Source organism: Microtus oregoni, unplaced genomic scaffold (genome assembly GCF_018167655.1).
Source record: "Microtus oregoni isolate MIOR12 unplaced genomic scaffold, Mior012 000001F_ref0000356, whole genome shotgun sequence".
Lineage (NCBI taxonomy): Eukaryota > Metazoa > Chordata > Mammalia > Rodentia > Cricetidae > Microtus > Microtus oregoni.
The window spans coordinates 51,803,960-51,825,200 of NW_024543060.1; the positions used below are offsets into that span (position 1 = coordinate 51,803,960).

Below are 21,241 nucleotides of genomic sequence, written 5' to 3' on the forward strand. Positions count from 1 at the left end.
TTTAAAAACACAGACATATAGGTATTGCTGGAATTCTTGCCAGTCTTCTTGGGTTTGTTGTTTGTGTGTTTTAATTTATTGCTTGGTTTCATTCTATTTGCACTAGATTTGCGTTCTCACTAGTAATTCAGGTACTGTTAACACTGCGGGCGGTGACTGACTAGAAGAGTGAACTTGTTAATATTCCTTGTCGGGCAGTGCTCAGGGTGTCTTTCTTCCCTCCAGGAAAAGAAAGAGATCAGGTGGGCATCGAGATGGGACTATATTTTGGAGTCCATGCCTCACACCCACATTCAGTGGTTTAGGTAAGAGTGTGATCCAGCTGCCTTTCTCTCGGGTCATCCCTTGTCCCTCTCTAGCCCAGGTCAGTGTGGTCAGTAATGTAACCCTGTGCTTCAGCCTTCCTGACGCTGCGATACTCTGCGAAATGGCAGAGGCTGTGGATGTGTAGTTGAGTAGTGAAGTGCTTGTGTAGGGTGGCTCAGGAGTCAGTCTGCAGCAACAGTGACTAATGTTTAGTCACTTAGAAGACTGAGGCAGGAGGATTACAGAGTTGCAGTCAAGCTGGGTAATGTAGCAAAGCTGAGGTGGGGCTAAGGGAGAGGGGACAGGGAGGGAGGGAGGATGATGGCAGATATATGAAAATATGTCCTTGAAAGAACACAACACCTTGAGAAATTTTGGGTCAGGTGGTGGTGGCACACACTTAATCCCAGCACTGGGGAGGCAGAGACAGGTGGATCTTTGTGAGTTCAAAGCCATCCTGGGCTACAAGGCTATTCCAGTACAAGCCAAAGCCACACAGAGAAGCCCTGTCTGGGGAGGGGGGGTATTTGATTGAAGTGAGGGTTTTTTGTTGGTGGTGGTTTTGGTTTTTCAAGACAAATTTTTCCTTTTAGCCCTAGATGTCCTAGACCTCTTTTTATAGACTAGACTGGCCTTGAGCTCAGAGATTTGCCTGCCTCTGCCTCTCAAGTGCGGGGATTAAAAGTTAGCATGGCCACCACCCTGACTGAGGTGATTTAATTTCCACTGTCTGTGCCTAAGCTGCAGTTCTGTCCTGATGTGCTTGTCCCCACAGCATAATGAATTCCTTGGTTATTGTCCTCTTCTTGTCTGGGATGGTAGCTATGATTATGTTACGCACGCTGCATAAAGATATTGCCAGATATAACCAGATGGACTCTACGGTAAGTGGAAACATTTCATTTGGTCTTTAGATACCACAGAGGCTTCGGACATGGAAACCTTCAGTTGCAGAACATGAAATATATGAAAAAATAATAGCTAAAATTTTTCCAAGACAGAAAACAGAAAATTCATAGATTAAAATATTCCCCAAACATATACATGAAATGAATTCTTTGCATATTTGAACTGAGAGATGAACTGAGAGACACTTGTCAACAAACAAAAATACTTGGCCACAAACAGATCTATACAGAAGCAATTTTTGTGGCGGTGACTTAGCAGACTGTAAGTAAATGGAAACAGTTAACAGAGAGATGAGCAGAATTGACAAGGAAACACCTTCTGTCTGGACCGAGGGCTTAAAGGACATGAACACGGACAAACAGAGTATTTGATAAATGGTGTTAGGATAAAGTTGGTATTTGTCTGAAAGGGAAAGAAGAACAACATAATAAATACAGGTCTGTAACAAAACATTGGAGATGACTTGGTGTGGCAAACCGAGTTCATTCTTAGAACCGCAGCAGGAGAGATGCACTCCTGAAGGTTGTCCTCTGGTTTCCACATGCACGTACGCGTACGCACATGCACGCACAATAATAATAATAATAAATGATTAATAAGAAAATCATTCACAATTAAGAACATGCATATTGCGGTGTTCTTGGTTCACTTGGCTCTGCCTGTTTTGGACACACACACACACGATGACAAGTGATAATGCAGAGCAGTGTACCATGTGGCACGAAAATCCACACAATAGAATACTAAATACTTACTAACAGCAGTGAGCAAGCTCTGAATATAAGTTGAAAAAAAGCTTCAAGATGATCATAGAATTAAACAAAGTTGCAGGGCGTGTGTGCACACGCAATCCATTTTATAGTAAATTCTTTCTATAAGGTAATAAAAACCTAATCACAATAGGTTTTTTTTCCCAGTACAAGAAGCCTCTGTACTTTGGGCAAAATTTAGCTGTTCTTCGTTGTTGTTTTGGGGCTTTTGTCTATTGCCGCTTTGTTTGTTTATTTTTGAGACGGGGTCTGTGCCACCACACACTTAGTTGTATTTTTTTGTTTTGTTTTAGTTTTAATTTCAGGTTTTTAAAATTTATTTATTTTATGTGCATTGCTATTTTGCCATGGGTGTTGGGTCCCTTAGAACTGGAGTTAGAGACAGCTGTGAGCTGCCATGTGGATGCTGGGAATTGAACCTGGGTCCTCTGGAGGAGCAGTCATTGCTCTTAACCACTGAGCCATCTCTCCAGTAAATAAAAGGTGAACTGAAGCAGTCCTTTATTTAACACTAACTCAACTGAAAAGAGGAGCGTGTATTCTCAGCCTCTTGTTTGTTAAACAAACATTCACAGAGCAGAGACCAGCAAACCGGCCTCTGTCAGCTCGTGTTCACACAACTGATCTGTAGATCCTAACCTCCTCCTCCCCATCCTCTAGTTTTATTAAACGAATCCCAGGTAAAATTTTATTTACTCTCTTAAGAGATCATGTATGTTTTAATAATACTTCAACTTTGCAGTCTTTGTAATGTCGTGGAAGTATTAATACCAAAATGCATGTAAAGTGTTTTGTACAAAACAGGACATACCTTGGTCATAACTGTTACCTTGAACTGGAATCATACCTGCATATATGTAGAAGGAAACTGCTTTAGTTTCCCGGCTGCCAGACCCAAATAATCACACAGAGACTATATTAATTATGATACTGTTTGACCTGTTAGCTCAGGCTTCTTATTAACTAACTTTTGCATCTTAAATTAACCTATTTCTATTAATCTATGTATCACCACAAGGTTGTGGCCTACCCATAAGGTTCCAGCATCTGTCTTCTAAGCCAACTTCATGGTGTCTCTCTGACTCGGCCTGTTCTCTCTCTACATATAACTTTAAGATATTTTAAATTTCAGCTGATTTATATTTATGTAAAAACAAATTTGATGTATTAGCAGTAGCACTGTCTACTGCTTAGAAGAATAAGGGGCTTAAAGGGGATTCAGATGGACCTGGGGGACTGTCAGGAGGAACTGCCAGCAGAGGCTCATTCTCAAGGATGCAGAAGCTGTGCAGTGAAGAAACTGCTAAAGAATTTGAAACAGAGTAATGCTGCTGTGTGTATTTGTTATCTGGAGAATTGTTTGAGGCAGGGTGAGATTGGAAATGCAGAGACCCGTGCAGAGGAAGGTGGGACAGATACATCCAGGGGTATTTTAAGTGCTGGGTGGAGCAGACTGACCAGCTCACACTAGAGAATACGGACGCCAGAGAGGGCCAGTGGGTGACCCCAGGTTTCTGGTCCAGCCACTTGTGTGGTTAGAAGGGTCCCTCTGGCTGTTTTGAAGGTCTGTGGGCGTGTGGTAAGGCTGAAGCGTGACAGGAGGAGACTTGGGTTTGGAGGCTGAGCAGTTGGAAGGTGGCGTTTTCATCTGGAGGGGACTTGGGAGTACGAGAATTTTGTAGCTGTGTTCATCATGTCTGGTCAGGTAGAGCTATTGATTCAATACATACGTGTAAGGCAGGTGCAGTGGGGGCTGGCAGTGCAAACATGGTCTCCAGCTTTCTTACTCCCACAGTTAGGTAGGAGTCACGTTGTCTGTGTAAAGTCTCTCCATCCGCAGTCCCTTTTTCTTGACAGTGTTAAGGATCTCAGAGGGCTTGGGGGTGGTAGGCATTTCCTGATGACTTCAGTACATAACACTCCTTTAGAAACAATTCTAGAAAGCTGTTTAAAACCACATGCTCACGTTCTAGTCTTCATAACTGAAGTAATTAACATAAGTTTGAAAAACGTATAGCAGCATATTCAATGGGAAACTAACAAAAATGTTACCATGTGACATGCTGAACTGAGTTCTCTGTTTTTGTAGGAGGATGCCCAGGAAGAATTTGGCTGGAAACTAGTTCATGGTGATATATTCCGGCCTCCAAGAAAGGGGATGCTGTTGTCGGTCTTTCTAGGATCCGGGACACAGATTTTAATTATGACTTTTGTAACTCTGTGTAAGTTTTACATGACTATTAAAAAGAAAATTCTTTGTCTGAATAGTATTTAGAAGTAAGTTTTCCTATGTAAAGTAGCTGTGCTAAGAGCCCTTTTGACTTTCAAACTCTGTGCTTTGGCTCTGAGCACACCAGAGGCTGATGGGTATCTTCCTCCAACCCAGCTACTGATGTGCAGGCCCTGAGAGACCCACCTGGAGCCAGCGCCACTCAATTTGGCTGTTTTATCCAACTACAAAGGAAGGAACAGTCAGCTAAAAGCCAGTGGATCTCTGACATGAGGGTAGAAAATAGAAGGAACTGGGGGTGAGAAAGGAAGTTTCTGTGGTGTTTTCTCATGGGGAAGTTTAGGAAGTGAGACTTCCTTTCTGATAGTGTTCCATAATACAGGGTCTCCTCGAGCCCCCTGGGGATCTTGAGAAACTTTATTGCAGAAAGTTTTATCACTGAAATAGATCTCCTTCAGGAGGACTGGTGAGATAGATGCTGGGTCACTCTGGGACTGCTCCCTGGGGTTGCATTAGTTCCGGTTCCTCCCTGTTCTTTTCTGCCAGGGAGACTTTTCTGCATTGTCTATATTTTTAGCGGTGGGTTTACTTGTTGAGTTCAGCGACTGTGAAAAGTGACAAATACTGTTACTGAAATAATCCAGGGGGGCTGGCCTTCAGTCACAGCTGGAGGCAGAGGCAGGCAGACGTCTGTGAGTTTGAGTCTGGCCTGTGTTACAAACTGAGTTCCAGTACAACCAGGGTTTCACAGAGAGCCCATCTCAAAAAACAAACAAAAAGTCCACAGGTGACATTTTAAATTTTTTCTAGGGAACATATGATCTTGTTTGGTTACAGGTCAAATATATAATGGTATAATTTAGTCTTGTTTAAACTTACTTTTTTAAGACAGGGTGTTACTTTGTATTCTGAGCTGGCTTGGAACCTCACTATGTCAAGCATGCTAGCTCAGATTTGTAGTAGCACCTGTTCCTGCTCCCTAGTACTGGGATACAGTGTGAGCCATCATGAACAGTAGGGATTTCTGCTAGTAAAATTACTGCATTTTGTTGTTTTGTGTTTGTTTTGAGATCCACCTGCCTCTGCCTCCAGAGGGCTGGGATTAAAGGTGTGTACCACCACTACCTAGCTGCATATTTTTATAGTGGGAATAACTCATTTCTAAATGCCTGTCTTCTGAGCATGTTTGAAAGCCACAATTCACACCTCTAGGCTTTACGCTCAGGTTGCTAGGCTTATTCTGTGCACTAAGTCATCCTTGCTATTGTTACTTTAATGTAATAACAAATAGGGAGATAATGGCTTTGACAGATAGGGCTAGGATTTATAAGAGTGTTAGACGTCTTAGAATTAGTATTCTCCAGGAAGGCCTGGAGAAGACGTCACTAAAAATCTTAGTAAGCCCGAGGCTTACTAAGAGAACCAAGATGGACTCAACCCAGAAATGGCGCTTGAGGACAGAGTTGTGCTTCAGGGTTTTGTCAGGACCCATCAGACTCCCCATGGAGCTGGCTTCATGTGGGGTCATGTGCGTGCTATGTGTTAGCCGTTGCTAGCTGCATAAGGCTGTGTCTGTTTTTCATGAGGTTATAATTGTTTTCTTGTGTAAAAAAAGTTCTATCATTTCACAACATAAGAAGCAGAGTAATAACATTTTCAACTTTTAATGGTTGCTTCTTAGTTTTTGCCTGTCTGGGATTCTTGTCCCCTGCCAATCGAGGAGCCCTGATGACATGTGCTGTGGTGTTGTGGGTGTTGCTGGGCACACCTGCTGGCTATGTGGCTGCCAGATTCTACAAGTGTAAGTAGAGGCCATAGTGACTGCTACTGATTCTGCCACCACTGTGGTTCTGAAGGGGGGGTCGGGGGAGGAAGGGGGCGTGCTTGGGGTGGTGGATTGGCCCTGCCTGGACAAGTATACTGCAGTTTAGTCTGCCACCATTGGGCTAGCGGGCAGCAGATAGGCAGTCCTGGACAGGTATCCCCACGGTGTCTAGATAAGAGTCTGTAGAGTGGTTTCTTTGCTACATGGACGGCTGTTCCAGAAATACCTCTCAAATGCTTTGACAGTAGCAGAAGCTGTTGTGATGCTGCTTCTCGACTGTCCCTTCACTCTTTTCCTTTAAAGCCTTAGCCTTTTGGGTTAAACAAAACAACATACCAATTTAACATTTATAAACTACAGTAAACAAAGATGTCACTTTTGGGGGAGCCCTGAAGGAAGTAAGGTGTGTGTCATTACTTTCTGTCCCTTCTCTTCAGAAGTAAAGCAAAGTTCAGAGAACAAAGGGCCAAAGCCACAGGTGTCCTTGGCAGTTTAGGGCTTAGTTTGTCAAGGTCAGAGAATGGCAGTGGGCCCTGCTTAGGGTGCTGAAGCCCTGTCTGTACTTCCCTGTCCGTCTCCTGAGAGGAAGAGCTTCCCCAGGTGACCATGACGTGGGGATTCCATCAGGCCCTGTTATGTATGCGCAGGGGTAGGTGGGGTTCAGTTACTTCCCACGTTCTGTTCTCACTCCTCTTGTACTCTTCACTCAAGGACATAGGACATGTGAAATACAGTCAGAACCCACCTGTCATACCATGCCTGATTTTTGACCATAGAGGTTTTTTTTCCCCCTTTTTAAAATATTTATTTATTATGTGTACAATATTCTTTCTGCGTTATGCCTGAAGGCCAGAAGAGGGCACCAGACCTCATTACAGATGGTTGTGAGCCACCATGTGGTTGCTGGGAATTGAACTCAGGACCTTTGGAAGAGCAGGCAATGCTCTTAATCTCTGAGCCATCTCTCCAGCCCCCATAGAGGTTTTCTGTGAGTTCCTTAACCAGGCTCTACTCTTCTGTGCCTCTCTCTCAACCCACAGCTCCCTCGTGGTAATGTCTCTACACCCCTCACACCTCCCTCCTGGGAGGTGATGTCACATGGTCCCGGCAGAAGAACGCTGTTTGATAAAAGGACTTTTTCTTTAAATCAGAGTAATATCTTGCTATGTAGTTGCTTGTTCTTTAAAAATGTTTTGAGGCACTAGAGAGGTGGCTCGGTGGTCTTTGTTGCCAGCATCCACATGGTGGCTCACAAACACCTGCTACTCCAAGCATGAACACAGTGCACACACATGCATGCAGGCAAGGCCCTCTTACACATACAATACATTTAAAGACAAGGTATTTTGAAGTTTGGAGTTGTGTTTTTACTAAACTCCATAGTAAATTCAGTCTACAGTAACTGAATTCATACCAAATGTTTTTAATTGATATGAATTTAATTTTGTCACTTTCCTTTAAGGTAAGTATTATGTATACTTGCCTATAAAATGTACTAAAAGTTTTTTGAAATCATAAAGAGAACTCTTCACACCCAGTTTCATGGCAACAGAGGAGAAATGTCACTTTTTACTCTGCACAGCTCATAATTTGATATTTTTAAGTGGAAGAAAAAATTAGAGAGGAGCAAAGAAAAGTAGAAACTGTATGAGCAGATTCGTTCTGTCAGAAGGCTAGAGCCCTTTCTCTCGGTGTCCTGATGTCACACAGCTCCCCATGCCCCTACCCCCAGAAACCACTGTGTTGGAGAGACCTGGATATGACTTCAAAACGGACCACAGCTGAACAAGAGTCCTCCTTGTATGGCTTCCATACCCAGGCATGGTCATTGATGTTGACCTGGGCTGTAAAGGGGTTGTTCGTTTGGTGGCATCAGTAAGAAAGACCAGATCTGGGTGGCTTAGCCTTGAATACTGAACTTGCCCAAACACGGTGGAACATTAATAACAGGCGTCATAGCATAGTTATGGAGGTCTCTTGGTCTCTTCCGGGTGAGCCGCTCATGCTGCCGACAGGCATTGGGGTGTGAGCACTTGGCTTCTGTACTTATGCTTTTGTTTTCTTCCTTAGCTTTTGGGGGCGAGAAGTGGAAAACAAATGTTCTCCTGACGTCGTTTCTCTGTCCCGGGTGAGTGATGTTTTCCGTGACCCTTGATGATCTCTCTATTCCCCCAACCTTTTCAGTCCCTTAGGTCTCTAAGTCCAGTGACTAAGAAAGCATTTAAGTTTTGAAAACGGATAGCATGAATATTTAGTGAACCTGTGCTAAGTGACATGTATCTTTTATACAAAAATTACATGTAGATAATAGAAACGCTTGCTTTCTTGTAAGTTTTTGTAGTGTCTGAGGGAGAATAGGCGAGCCAGCACCTCCCTTGACCACGTCTTTCTGTCTCGGTCTATAGCAGTTGCTCTGACACGTTGTCATATAGTGTTGATCACAGGGTGGGCTTCTCCCTGAAGGGTGCCCAGACAAGCCAGTGTGTGGTTTTCATCAGATGTATTCTGATAGTTGGTATATTCCATTATAGAGAATGATGTGTCCCAAAACTTAATAAACACAGCAAATCCAACAGCCTTGACTTTCTTGAGAGGTGCTTCTGTTCTCATCTAGTATCCTCCATGATCTGCACATTTCTGGTGGACAGGCACTGGCCACCGGACATGCAGTAGCAATGAAGAGCACACACGGTGGGGGCCAGCAGACAGGGCTGTTTGGCTGGCAGGCCAGGAACAAGCGTGATGATAGCTGGTATCTTCGTAGACCAGCACTGGAAGCAGACACTCCCACACGCATGTTTGTGTTCTGGGCCAGTCTGCATGTTTCACACTCGTCATGGTTGCTTGTGACTGTTACCAAGTCAGACATCTGCTGCTCCCTCTCCTGTGTCCTAGGAGTGCACCCAGCTCTTCCCTGATACTGCGTATTCTTTTTAGAAGACTGGGTCTTGCTAGGCGATAGTGCACATCTTTAATCCCAGCCCTTAGGAGGCAGAGGCAGGCTGATCTCTGAGTTCAACGCCAGCCTGGTCTACACAATAAACACTGTCTCAAAAAAACTAAGGGGGTGGGGGGAGACATGCTCTTTCTGGAACTGCCCAGAGCTCTTATTCTGTGCTCCAGCCCTGGTGTGGAAAAATGCTGTAAAGTATGTATTTTATGATTAACAGCCTTGTTCTAAAAAAACTTGGAAGTTTTGAGCAGTGGCAGTACCATAGGCAGTGCTGTCTGTCCAAGGATCAATTATTGCTAATTGAGAACTGGGCTCAGAAAGCCTTGGTGCAAGTATAACGGCACACGCTTATGTTTAAAGTCAGTAAAAGCACAAGGGGAAGCATGGTGTTTAGTGAGGAATTGGTGACTGGAGTATAAAATAATGCACAAGTACTTTGCAGAAAACATGTAGTCCAAATGAAAAATGAGTAGGGGGCCAGCCAGTGCAGGAATGACCCAGGGCCAGCCAGCACAGAAGTGACCCAGGGCCAGCACAGAAGTGACCCAGGGCCAGCCAGCGCAGGAGTGACCCAGGGCCAGCCAGCACAGAAGTGACCCAGGGCCAGCCAGCGCAGGAGTGACCCAGGGCCAGCCAGCACAGGAGTGACCCAGGGCCAGCGCAGGAGTGACCCAGGGCCAGCCAGCGCAGGAGTGACCCAGGGCCAGCCAGCACAGAAGTGACCCAGGGCCAGTGCAGGAGTGACCCAGGGCCAGCCAGCACAGAAGTGACCCAGGGCCAGCACAGAAGTGACCCAGGGCCAGCCAGCGCAGGAGTGACCCAGGGCCAGCCAGCACAGAGGTGACCCAGGGCCAGCCAGCGCAGGAGTGACCCAGGGCCAGCACAGAAGTGACCCAGGGCCAGCCAGCGCAGGAGTGACCCAGGGCCAGCCAGTGCAGGAGTGACCCAGGGCCAGCACAGAAGTGACCCAGGGCCAGCCAGCGCAGGAGTGACCCAGGGCCAGCCAGCACAGAGGTGACCCAGGGCCAGCCAGCGCAGGAGTGACCCAGGGCCAGCCAGCGCAGAAGTGACCCAGGGCCAGCCAGCGCAGGAGTGACCCAGGGCCAGCCAGTGCAGGAGTGACCCAGGGCCAGCCAGTACAGGAGTGACCCAGGGCCAGCGCAGGAGTGACCCAGGGCCAGCCAGCGCAGAAGTGACCCAGGGCCAGCCAGCGCAGAAGTGACCCAGGGCCAGTGCAGGAGTGACCCAGGGCCAGTGCAGGAGTGACGTCAGGGCCAGCGCAGGAGTGACCCAGGGCCAGCCAGCGCAGAAGTGACCCCAGGGCCAGTGCAGGAGTGACCCAGGGCCAGCGCAGGAGTGACCCCAGGGCCAACGTAGGAGTGACCCAGGGCCAGCGCAGGAGTGACCCCAGGGCCAGCGCAGGAGTGACTCAGGGCCAGCGCAGGAGTGACCCAGGGCCAGCGCAGGAGTGACCCCAGGACCAACGCAGGAGTGACCCAGGGCCAGCGCAGGAGTGACCCAGGGCGAGTGCAGGAGTGACCCAGGGCCAGCGCAGGAGTGACCCAGGGCCAGCGCAGAAGTGACCCAGGGCCAGCGCAGGAGTGACCCAGGGCCAGATGCGCACTGCAGTCGTTCTTAGAAATTCAAGTTCCCACAGTTCCAACTGTGATGAAATCAGCTGCTGGTTGGAGTTTAAATTGGTCAAAGCTGCTAAAAAAACAATTTTGCAGTTTGTAGTAAAGTTTTAAATTCTTTGAACCCCATGACCCAGAAATCCTACTGTTTTTAATCTCTATCCCAAGTCACTAATGTTGTAACTTAAATCACAGGTTACTGTCCCTTCATTTTGTTTCTGACTGTTTGTTTTTCAGGATTGTGTTTGCTGACTTCTTTATCATGAACCTGATCCTCTGGGGAGAAGGCTCTTCAGCCGCCATTCCTTTTGGCACTCTGGTTGCCATCTTGGCCCTTTGGTTCTGCATATCTGTGCCTTTGACGTTTATCGGTGCATACTTTGGCTTTAAGAAGAATGTAAGTTTAACTTTGAGAAGAATGTAACTTCAGTGGTTTCAGCTGAGGAAACTTCTGTCTTAAAAGATACCATGAAAATGTCACAGGGTGTAAACTTACCCTTAAGATCGAGGCTTCACAAGTTTATAATGGTGTTGGGAATGTTGGGTCTTTAAAGACAGGTTCTCTACAGCGAGCCTGAGTTTTCCATTTCTCCCTCCTAATGCCTAGAGTACAGGCGTGCACCACCACACCTGGGCATAAGGTTTCTTTGGTTTCTTTCGTTTGCAGTAGTTCCCCTTACGTTCTTAAATCACTGAATGGGGGTGGTGGTTGTAATAAGGTTATTTTATTTTAGCCCACTTCCCAATATAAAATAAATAATGAAATTTTAGACTGATTTCTTTCAGTAAGTACATAATTAAAATGAAAATCCAGGGTTTGCCTTACTAATGCCATATTGTCTTCTCTTATTTCTTACTTTGAGTAAAGTCATTGGTCAGTAGATAACCACTATAAAGAGCTTTGGCCTGTTCAGAAGTCAGACCTTATACCTGGCAATGTTTAATTCATTGCTTCTAATTACATACTTCCATTTGATGACTTAAATGGACTCAAGTAGTATTAATATGGAAACTAAGAAGAAAGAAAGAAAAGATTGTGCAGAGAGTATTTTAATAGCTACTTAATTATAAATCTTTTTTTCTCCTGCAGGCCATTGAACACCCAGTTCGAACCAATCAGATTCCTCGTCAGATTCCTGAACAGTCATTCTACACCAAGCCCTTGCCTGGTATCATCATGGGGGGGATTCTGCCCTTCGGCTGCATCTTTATACAGCTCTTCTTCATTCTGAATAGCATTTGGTAAGCTGAGAACAAAGTCCCCTCCTCGTTGCCATTGCTGTGAGGGTAGAGCAGTGATGGCAGCTCACACTGATGTAAGGCTGATTCTGTCAGGATTCTGTCCTCATTTTCCAGAGAAGAAAATGAAGCTTAGGAGGTTGAGTGATTGTATTGGCTGCTCTGTGGCAGAAGCTCAGCCCAGGTCCTTCCCTGTTCTTAAGTAATTGTACTGCTCAGAGAGAAGCAGCCGAGAGCTCATGGGAAGAGGCTGGGGGTGGAAAGGAGTCTGATTTCCTTGACCTGGAATTCTATGCATCACCCAGATCCTGCATTCCCTGTTTCTTGTTCCCATGGGAGTCTTTTTTGAAATAGTGCTTCTCTATGTATCCCTGACTGGCCTGGAACTTGCTGTGTAGACCAGGCTGGGCTTGAACTCACAGAGATTGTCTGCCTCTGTCTCCCAGATGGTGAGATTAAAGGTATGTGCCCCCACGCCTTGGAAACTTATTTTGTAAGCCTCTCTATTGCAGTGTGTTTGAGTGGGGATAGTGTGTTGTGATCACCTTTATCATATGACACATTGCAAGTGTGCCAAGATCTGAGGTAGCGTGAAAGTGGAATAAACTGGAGCTTTGTAAATGGGTAGAATAACTTTCCAAATTCTAAAACCTTATGTGCTAATGTGGTTTGTTTTTTTTCTTTTTCCTAGTTTAACTGTCTTTTCATTATGTTTTTCTCAAACACTTCTGACTCACAAACACAGGCTTGACACATTTTCCTGAATAGTGGTTTCAGGGTCTGCCTGAACAGGAGGCTAAAATCTGATGGCATCGCCACCATATCCTTCCTTGTCAAACCCTCTCCATCATCAAACCTGTGCAGAATTATCTTGTTTAATTTGTTGAGAAGAAAAGAAAACCTTCCTAGTTCAAAACAGAATGAACAATGTCATTTCTTGTGTCAAAATATTTATATCATGTGTCCTGACATGTTTGATTACAGGTCACATCAGATGTATTACATGTTTGGCTTCCTGTTTCTGGTGTTTATCATTTTGGTTATTACATGTTCTGAAGCAACTATACTTCTTTGCTATTTCCACCTGTGTGCAGAGGTACGTGTTAGCAGTATTCAATGTTAATTTGTAGGCAGTATTATAACTTTGGCATATTTCAACTTGAATATTATTGAGATAGTTTTTCTACATTCATGTTTATTATCAAAGAAATTGACCTCTCCTCACAAATCAAAGGAAGGCTTCTTTAGGATTGAATCAAGGTCATATTCTTTCTTCATTGTATTTATTTAAAGGTTATTAGTAGAAATTCTAGATGGTTAATTTCCCAAGAATATTATAGTATACTGAATTTGACTTTTATGACTATCTGACTTAAAAATTAATATTCTTATAGATGTTTCTGGGTTCTAAAAATTGGTAAAAATAAGTAGTTGGGGCCTGGAGAGATGGCTCAGTGGAAAGAGCACATGCTCTTGCAGAGGACTGGGTTGAGTTCCTAGCACCCACATAAGGTGACTTAAAAACCAACTACCTGTAACTCCAGTTCTAAGGGTGCTATGCCCTCTTCTGACCTCCTCAGGCACCCGCACACAGAAGGTGCACACTTAGGCACACCGTATACATTTATAATATTTCTAAGCTGGGCAATGGTGGTGCATGCCTTTACTTTCTAGAAGCAGAGCCAGGTGGATCTCTGAGTTCAAAGCCAGCCTGTTCTACAAAGCGAGTTCCAAGATAGCCAGAGCTGATACATAGAGAAACGCTGTCTGGAAAAACCATTTTGTTTTTCTTAAAAAGATAAGTAGTTGAGTGACAGTGTTCATTGAAAAGTTTCAATAATTACCTTGTAACGAGTTGTAATTGGTAGCAACACCACAATGATAGCATCTTTGTATCTGAGCCTTTGAACATTGCAAGATGATGTTGTCTACAATTCATGCTCAAGAGCCCAGTGTTTGAGTTACTGATAGTCTGCCCCTCGGTTTACTGTTGTGTGAAGGGCTGCAGTTGCTCACAGTCATCATTAGATCCACTCTTTCCGTGTTACTTTCTATACAGATAAAATTGGTTAAACTGAGTTTTTTGTTGTTTTTATTTGTCCATTTAAGTTTAATTCATGTTTTGAAAGTTCAAAAAAATGACTGGCACTTAACATGTTTTGTGCAACTCTCTCCTCTTGTCTGATTCTAAAATATTTTTATTCTTTCTACACACAGAAACTCCATAAGCATTGACTATTTATCCATTTCCTCCTTCCACTGGTCTTTCCTCCTTACACTGGTCTGCTTTCTGTCTCTGAAAGAGAACACTGTGTGACTTGTCTTTGTAATCCCAAAGCTCAGAGGTTGAGGCAGGTGGAGCTTTGAGTTCCAGGACAGCCAGGAACTCCTGTCCAGAGAAATCCTGTCCTCCCCTCCAAAAAAATAAAAGACACAGCCTGGGCGGTGGTGGCTCACACCTTGAATCCCAGGGAGGCAGAGGCGGGCAGATCTCTGTGAGTTCAAGGCCAGGCTGGTCTACAGAGCTAGTTCCAGGACAGACTATAGCTACTGAGAAACCCTATCTCGAAAAACCAAATAAGCAGAAAAGATTCTGGAGCCAAAGAGATGGCTCAGCCAGATAAAGCATCTGACTTGAGTCCCTGAAACACAAGTAAAGGTAGGAAAAGAAAACCCAATCCACAGGGTTGTCCTTTGATGTGTCTATGTCCTACGCATGTGCTCTAGGCCCACACACAATGCATGCACAAGAAATACTTTGTAAGGTTTCTGCTCTAGCGTATTTTAGTCCTGTATTCCTTCTCCGACTGAATAATATGCACCTGATATATGACATTAGCGTAAACATTCATCCACCCGCAGGCCTGTGTTCTCCACATTTTGAGTGCTGTAAACAATGCTGCTGTAAACACCTACCAAGAGTATTTAAATGTTTTAGTTTTGGGGTGTTTTTTTGGATTGTATTGCCATGTGATGATTCTTTGCTTCAAGTCCTGGAGACTGCAGTTTGTTTCCAGCAGCCGCATATGGTTTCCAGTTTCCTAATTCTTCCTCAGCTCTGTCTGTGCCTCCTGGGCTCCATGGCACAGTCGTGTAGTGGGTATGCAGTGCTCTCTGAGCCCGGATCTTTAACCTCCTGGTAGGGTCTGCATTGATCCAGATTACTGTGGAGAATATGATCATCTTTAAATTTTAAATTTAAGTTTTAAATTTTCCAACTTAAACAAGCATGTATTTAACATTTATTTAAATTTTCTGTCATTTATGTTGTGACATTTTATACTTTTTGGCATATAAATGTTTCAAATCCTTTTTGAAAGGTATTTCTAGTATTTTTGTGTTCTTTCTTTGTCTGTTGTTAGCATATAAAAACTTATCTGCTGAGTGGAGCTTGGTGACAGAATTAGCCTAGTATGTGCAAGCCTGTGGCCTCGGTTGTGAGCACCACGCAGGTGTGCATCCTTTGCCCTTGCTGGCTTTATTTGGAGGTGTTAGCGCTCTCAAACATGGATGGGGTTAGCCATAGTCAAGTTTTGTTTAGGTGTGCTTTTATCCTGATGTTGTTTTCCTTAGTTTGTTTGTGGTCGTTTTGGTTTTTGCTTTTTTTTCCTTTTTGACATCGTCTCACTGTAACTTGTGTGGCCTGGATGGACCTGCAGACGGGCTGGTCTCAGCCTCCTGAATGTAGACATGTGCCCAATTGTAGCAGGGGTTGCAAAGATTTCTTTTTCTAAAAAAAGATGCTGTGCTGTGCTAGAGACATTTTATGTGAAGTGAGAATAGCTGTCTTAGCCACCTGCCTTGCTGGGATTATGTGTGTCATAATTGGAAATCAATGTCAACCAGGCTTAATAAGAAATTGCTCTTGCGTAGAGTTGACTGAGCTATGATAAAATGAATATTAATTTTGAACTGTCAAAAGATTTTTGCACATTGCTTTTCCTTCAGAATCATAAACTTTAAAATATAGTCTGATCCTTTGTTATTCATAAGCGATTGGATATTTTCTCATACATTTTTAAGTAGCTATACAGCAAGTAAGAGTGTGGTAGAGAGTACACAGAGTGCAGTCAGCCAGCAACTGTAACTGAGGCAGAAGTTAGGTTAGGGCTTCCAGTGAATGCTGTTACTTTGTGACTTTAGTAGCCCCATGTTGTCCAGTATTAGGAAGTAATTGTTCTTTTCTCCCCTCTCCACCCAGGATTATCACTGGCAGTGGCGCTCCTTCCTCACCAGCGGCTTCACTGCGGTCTATTTCTTAATTTATGCCATACACTACTTCTTCTCGAAACTGCAGATCACCGGGACGGCAAGCACCATCCTCTACTTCGGTTACACTATGATCATGGTGTTGATCTTCTTTCTCTTTACAGGTAAGACACAAATGATGCTTTTAATATGGTTTAGTGGGTTTATTTCTCCTTTATGAATGTTTCTGCTACCCACTGACCCATCCCCAGATCAGCATCATTTGGCACACCTGCTCGTAGTTGCAGCTCTGAAAGGTGAAAATGCAAAACTGGAAGCAGGGACACACACAGTGCAGGCTGGGCTTCGATGTGTGTCTTGGCGCCATGCGATAGCTTTAGTCCCAGAGCCTGGTTGTGTTTGAATGAGTGGGGCTGCTTGTGCTCTGAGCTGTGTTTGTAGGAAGGGGGTCTATTCGAGGCTGGGGAGGGGGGTCACTTTACTTAAAGCCCATCGTTTGTACATCGTATTAGTGAAGTAGATGTGCTTGTTTGTCTAACGTGCTATAATTCAAACATATACTCACACAATATGTTGAGAAATATTGGTAAGAAAACAACAAAAGCCTTTTTTTTCCATGATGAAAGAGTCGGATTTGTGTAAGAACAGGAAACTGTTGCCTGTGTTGGAGACGCAGCAGCTGGTAATGAGCTGTAGCTGGTGTTCCAGGCCGTGCTCATTGGTGCTGTGTGGCACCATGGCGCATGCGTGCGATACCATGAGCATGCTGTGCTTGCGGCTGTGGTGCAGGGTGCTACAGCACAACAGCTCAGTTTCGTTATGTATTTGCTCATTATACATTTGGAAACCTTTTACTGTTAGCAGATTTTTCCTAGCCTGCACTGAATTGCATGGTCACACAGAGCAGTGATTCTCACCCTCACTAACGCTGCAACCCCTTAATGCAGTCTCCTGTGCTGTGCTGACCCCAACCAGAGGGTTACTGTGTTGCTACTTCATAACTCTAATTTTCCTACTGTTAGGAGTCACAATGTAAATATCTGATGTGTGACCCCCAAAGGGTTGAAAACCACTGCCATATAGCCACAGCACACAGTTTAAGGAGCTTTTGTTGTAGCTGGTGAGATGGCTCAGGGGATAGAAGCACTTGCCACTCAAGCCTGAGTGGTCCTCAGAACCAGTGGTGGCAGGAGAAAAGTATTCCCAAAAGTTGGCTTCTGGTCTCCACACCAAACCCAGACAATATACAGTCATAATAAAGTAACTTGAAAAACTTTGATTTAAAAAAATATCACAGGAAACAGATTTGATTTTGGCCAGATTTCTAACAAGATTCCTTTGAGCTTTATATTTGTTATGCTGAAAGAATGTGTCCATGTAGCTCAAATTCTTCAGGTTTTAGGCTGATGAAGGCACGTGTTGTTATGTAACAGTGTGATTGATGCAGGCGTCTCCTGTGGTCAGGAAGTGGATTTGGAGTGGGATGGTGGTGCAGGCCTATACTCCTGTCTACTCAAGAGTCCAAGACCCAACTGGATGACTTAGTGAGACCCTGTGTCAGAGAAAAAAAGGGTGTGTGTGTGTGTAGCTGAGGATATGACTGAGTGATCGAGTCTGTCCCCATTCTCTGAGAGGCTGTGGGCTGTTCAACCCCACTTGCAACAACAACAAAAAGCACAGTTACCTTTCACCGTGCCCAGCGTGCAGTGTGTGAGCCGAGTGCTGTGCAGAGCCCTCTGCCTGTCAGCTGCTGGAACGTCTTTGTTCTTACCCTGCTGACATCACTTGCGTATGGTGCAGAAGCTCTAGATTATTTTACTGCAGCTCACTGACTGCTGTTAATTCCTAGCAGCTACACTTAGAAAACATCCCATCACCGGGTGGTGGTGATCATACGCATTGTATCCCAGAACTCGGGAGGCAGAAGCCGGTGGAGCTCTGTAAGTTTGAGGCCAGCCTGGTCTACAGAGCGAGTTCCAGGACAGCCAGACAAACCTTGTCTCTGGGGAAAAATCCTATCTTATTCTGTGACTCTGGTAAAAATGGTAGCAGTTTCTGTTAGTGATAAAAATATTCTTAAATGGAAATCATGGTATGATATACTTTTCACTTTTTAATTCATTGATATATATAGAAAGGAAAATAGCTGGACTTCTGGTAGTCGTGCGTACCTTTAATCCCAGCACTCAGGAGGCAGAGGCAGACAGATCTCTTAATTCAAGGACCACCAGAGGTATACAGAACCTCGTTTCCCACCTCCACCTCCCCAAAAAAAGGAATAATGTATGTTATGGAAAACTTAGATAATTTTACAATTTAAGAAATTCTACATGTTTTTGTAAGGAATTTAAGTGATTTCATGTTCCTCAGAAGGAAAGCTCATGGGGCTGTGTTATATTTTTGGCCATCAAAACTGAAAAGTTTTGTTCTTTTTAGAGGACCCAGTCACCTTACATCTGCTTTTTTGGTCTAAACTAATGAGTTAATGCTTAAAAGAATACAGTGTCTGTGTAATTATTTCGAGGCATAAGCTAGCCAGGCGGCCGGGGTGCTGGGGATGCAGCCCCGCCGCTCTTATTACTACAAACTTCTTTTGAAAGGGACTTAATTTTGTTTTGTTTTTCTTTTCTAGGAACAATTGGCTTCTTTGCATGCTTTTGGTTTGTCACCAAAATATACAGTGTGGTGAAAGTTGACTGAAGAAGCCCAGTGTGTCCAGTTCAAACAGAAATAAACTAAGTTTTCATCAGCAGAGACCTGTTTTGTGACTACCTTGAGTTCTCTCAGACTTGTTGGCCTAGTAATCCTTCAGACACAGCACTGCTAAGTCCACCTCTCCCCGTGCCCCTGTGCCCACATGATGTACTCAACACTAAAGCGTTCGTATTTTGATTGGGTTAGGTCTGTATCAGTTGTTCTCAATGAGGAGCAGATTTAAATATTATGTGCATTTGTAAATATGATAGCTATAAACTTTTCAATACTTCCAATGGCAGATTAGAGGAGGCCATAATACTGATGAGACTGGACAGTTTGCTGTTGTAAATAGGATTTTCTAGGCTCGGTAGGTGGAAAGAATTATTTTTCTTTGAAGGAAATAACTTTTTATCATGGTAATTTTGAAGGATGATTCCTATGACATGTTCATTGGGGGGAATGTGGCTTTAAAAAAATCTTGTATTGGTTGTAATTGTCATATCTTCTTACTCTTCTGTGTTGACTTCATTATTCCCATGGTATTGGCCTTTTAAACTATGTGCCTCTGAGTCTTCGAATTTATAAATTTGTTATCTTAATAAATATTGTAAAAATGTCTTCATTGCATTATTCCCTATTGCATATTTCAGAAGATTCTGTGAACATGAATCTCTTGACCACAGGTGAAATTTTAGCCTCTTGGGTTTTGTCAGATCTGAATTTCCACTCTAAAAGAATGATACAAATTATAGTCATGCCAGATAAACAACACATTTAGTAGAATATAATGCGGGCCTTATATTGTTACTATTAATAATTATATTCTTGACCTAGGTCCAAAGTGTAGTGATTCTTTTTTTAAGTCATCAGGTGTAATGGCGCACCTCCATCATGTCTGTAATGGAGGTGAAGGGTGATGTTGGAGGGCAGCCTGGACTTCCTTGCACACAGTGTGGGTTAGGCTCTGTGTTCTGCACATTCGCAGTAGTTAGGACGCCTTTGTCCCCATGATCGCAGTGATTTAATTTAAATTTCACAAATAATTCTTGTCCTATGCTTAGGAAATCACTAATACTTTCTTAGACACATCTGGCAAGTGTAAATCTGTTTATACAGAAATCTGAAGTAGTTTCAAATATGAATTTGTGTCCGTGAATGCCTTCTGTATTGAGGGCTTCATTGCTGGCTGCTTATGAAGACACATCAGACACCATCTTTAAAACTAAACAAAGGTTCCTAACTGTCACTCAGTTGCCAGGCTTTCCTGCAGAGATGTTACACACCAGCTAGACCAGGTGCACACTTGAATCCCAGCCTGGGAAGGTGAGGCTAGCCTGCGGTACTGGTCTTTCATTTTGCTGCAGTGAACAATCGGATACCAGCATAGTTGACTGGATGTTTTAGTCTGTCCTTAGTGTTCTGTATAAACCAGCCACATTTCACACACACTCTGAAGGAGAGAAGTGACTTTCGGGCCTAGTAACCCCTGTCTAAAGTGCTTGTTCCAGATTTAAAAATGTTTGCATTACCTTTATCCAGTTGACACTCCTTAGTCTCAGAGTCCAAAATCCAAAGCTGTTATCAGTGTTGTGAAATTTGAAACTGTGAGTTGGGTGTAGGCAAAGGCTGCTCATTCATTTCCCAGCCACCCAGACCTGAAATAATCACACACAAACTATATATTTTTAAAGATTTGTTTATTTATTATGTACACAGTGTTCAGCCTCCATGCCTGCAGGCCAGAAGAGGACACCAGATCTTATTACAGATGGTTGTGAGCCACCATGTGGTTGCTGGGAATTGAACTCAGGACCTCTAGAAGAGCAGTCAGTGCTCTTAACCTTTGAGCCATCTCTCCAGCCCCAGAAACTATATTATTTAAAACATTTCTTGGCCAGTAGCTTAAGCGTATTAGCTACCTCTTATATGTTAAATTAACCCATCTCTATTAATGTGCATCAGCATGAGGTCATGGCCTACCGGCAGGGTTCCACCCAACATCTCTCCTGCAATGGCTACGTGGCGTCTCACTCCATTTTCTTTCTTCCTCTATCTGCTTGGAATTCCTGCCTTGTTCTAGTAGGCCAAGCCACTGACCAAAACAGCTTTATTCATTAACCAATAAAAGCAACACATATACAGGACTTCCCACACCATTTCCCCTTTTCTGTTCAAATAAAAAGGAAGGTTTTAACTTTAACATAGTAAAATTACATATAGCAAAACAAGTATCAAGTAAGAATTACAGTTACAATATTTACATCTACTTTACCTTTTATCATAAGTAAGGAAAACTATAATCGTAACTATTCTTCAACACCATCAAAAACCCCAGAAGGATATAATATTACCTAATTTAACAGGAAGTGCATTGTAAGCAACTTCCAAAACTTTAGAATTGACAGAGACATCTTATTGCCTGGACAGTCCCCCAGAGTTCTGTAATGTAGCATCTATTTTCAACCTGCA

At 43.7% G+C, this 21,241-nt stretch overlaps 1 protein-coding gene across 1 annotated transcript in view; it reads left to right on the plus strand.

Annotated features, from left to right (window-relative positions):
- The window catches only part of Tm9sf2 (transmembrane 9 superfamily member 2), a 53,054-nt gene extending 33,666 nt beyond the window's left edge, over positions 1-19,388 (plus strand). Inside the window, exons 8-17 of the mRNA XM_041673391.1 lie at positions 226-305; positions 1,082-1,190; positions 4,075-4,207; positions 5,897-6,016; positions 8,111-8,168; positions 10,865-11,024; positions 11,718-11,869; positions 12,851-12,962; positions 16,068-16,239; positions 18,708-19,388. Of these exons, the coding sequence (XP_041529325.1) occupies positions 226-305; positions 1,082-1,190; positions 4,075-4,207; positions 5,897-6,016; positions 8,111-8,168; positions 10,865-11,024; positions 11,718-11,869; positions 12,851-12,962; positions 16,068-16,239; positions 18,708-18,775 (1,164 nt within the window). The 3' untranslated portion in view covers positions 18,776-19,388. The remainder of the gene's footprint in view (positions 1-225; positions 306-1,081; positions 1,191-4,074; positions 4,208-5,896; positions 6,017-8,110; positions 8,169-10,864; positions 11,025-11,717; positions 11,870-12,850; positions 12,963-16,067; positions 16,240-18,707) is intronic.
- Positions 19,389-21,241: the final 1,853 nt, after the last annotated feature.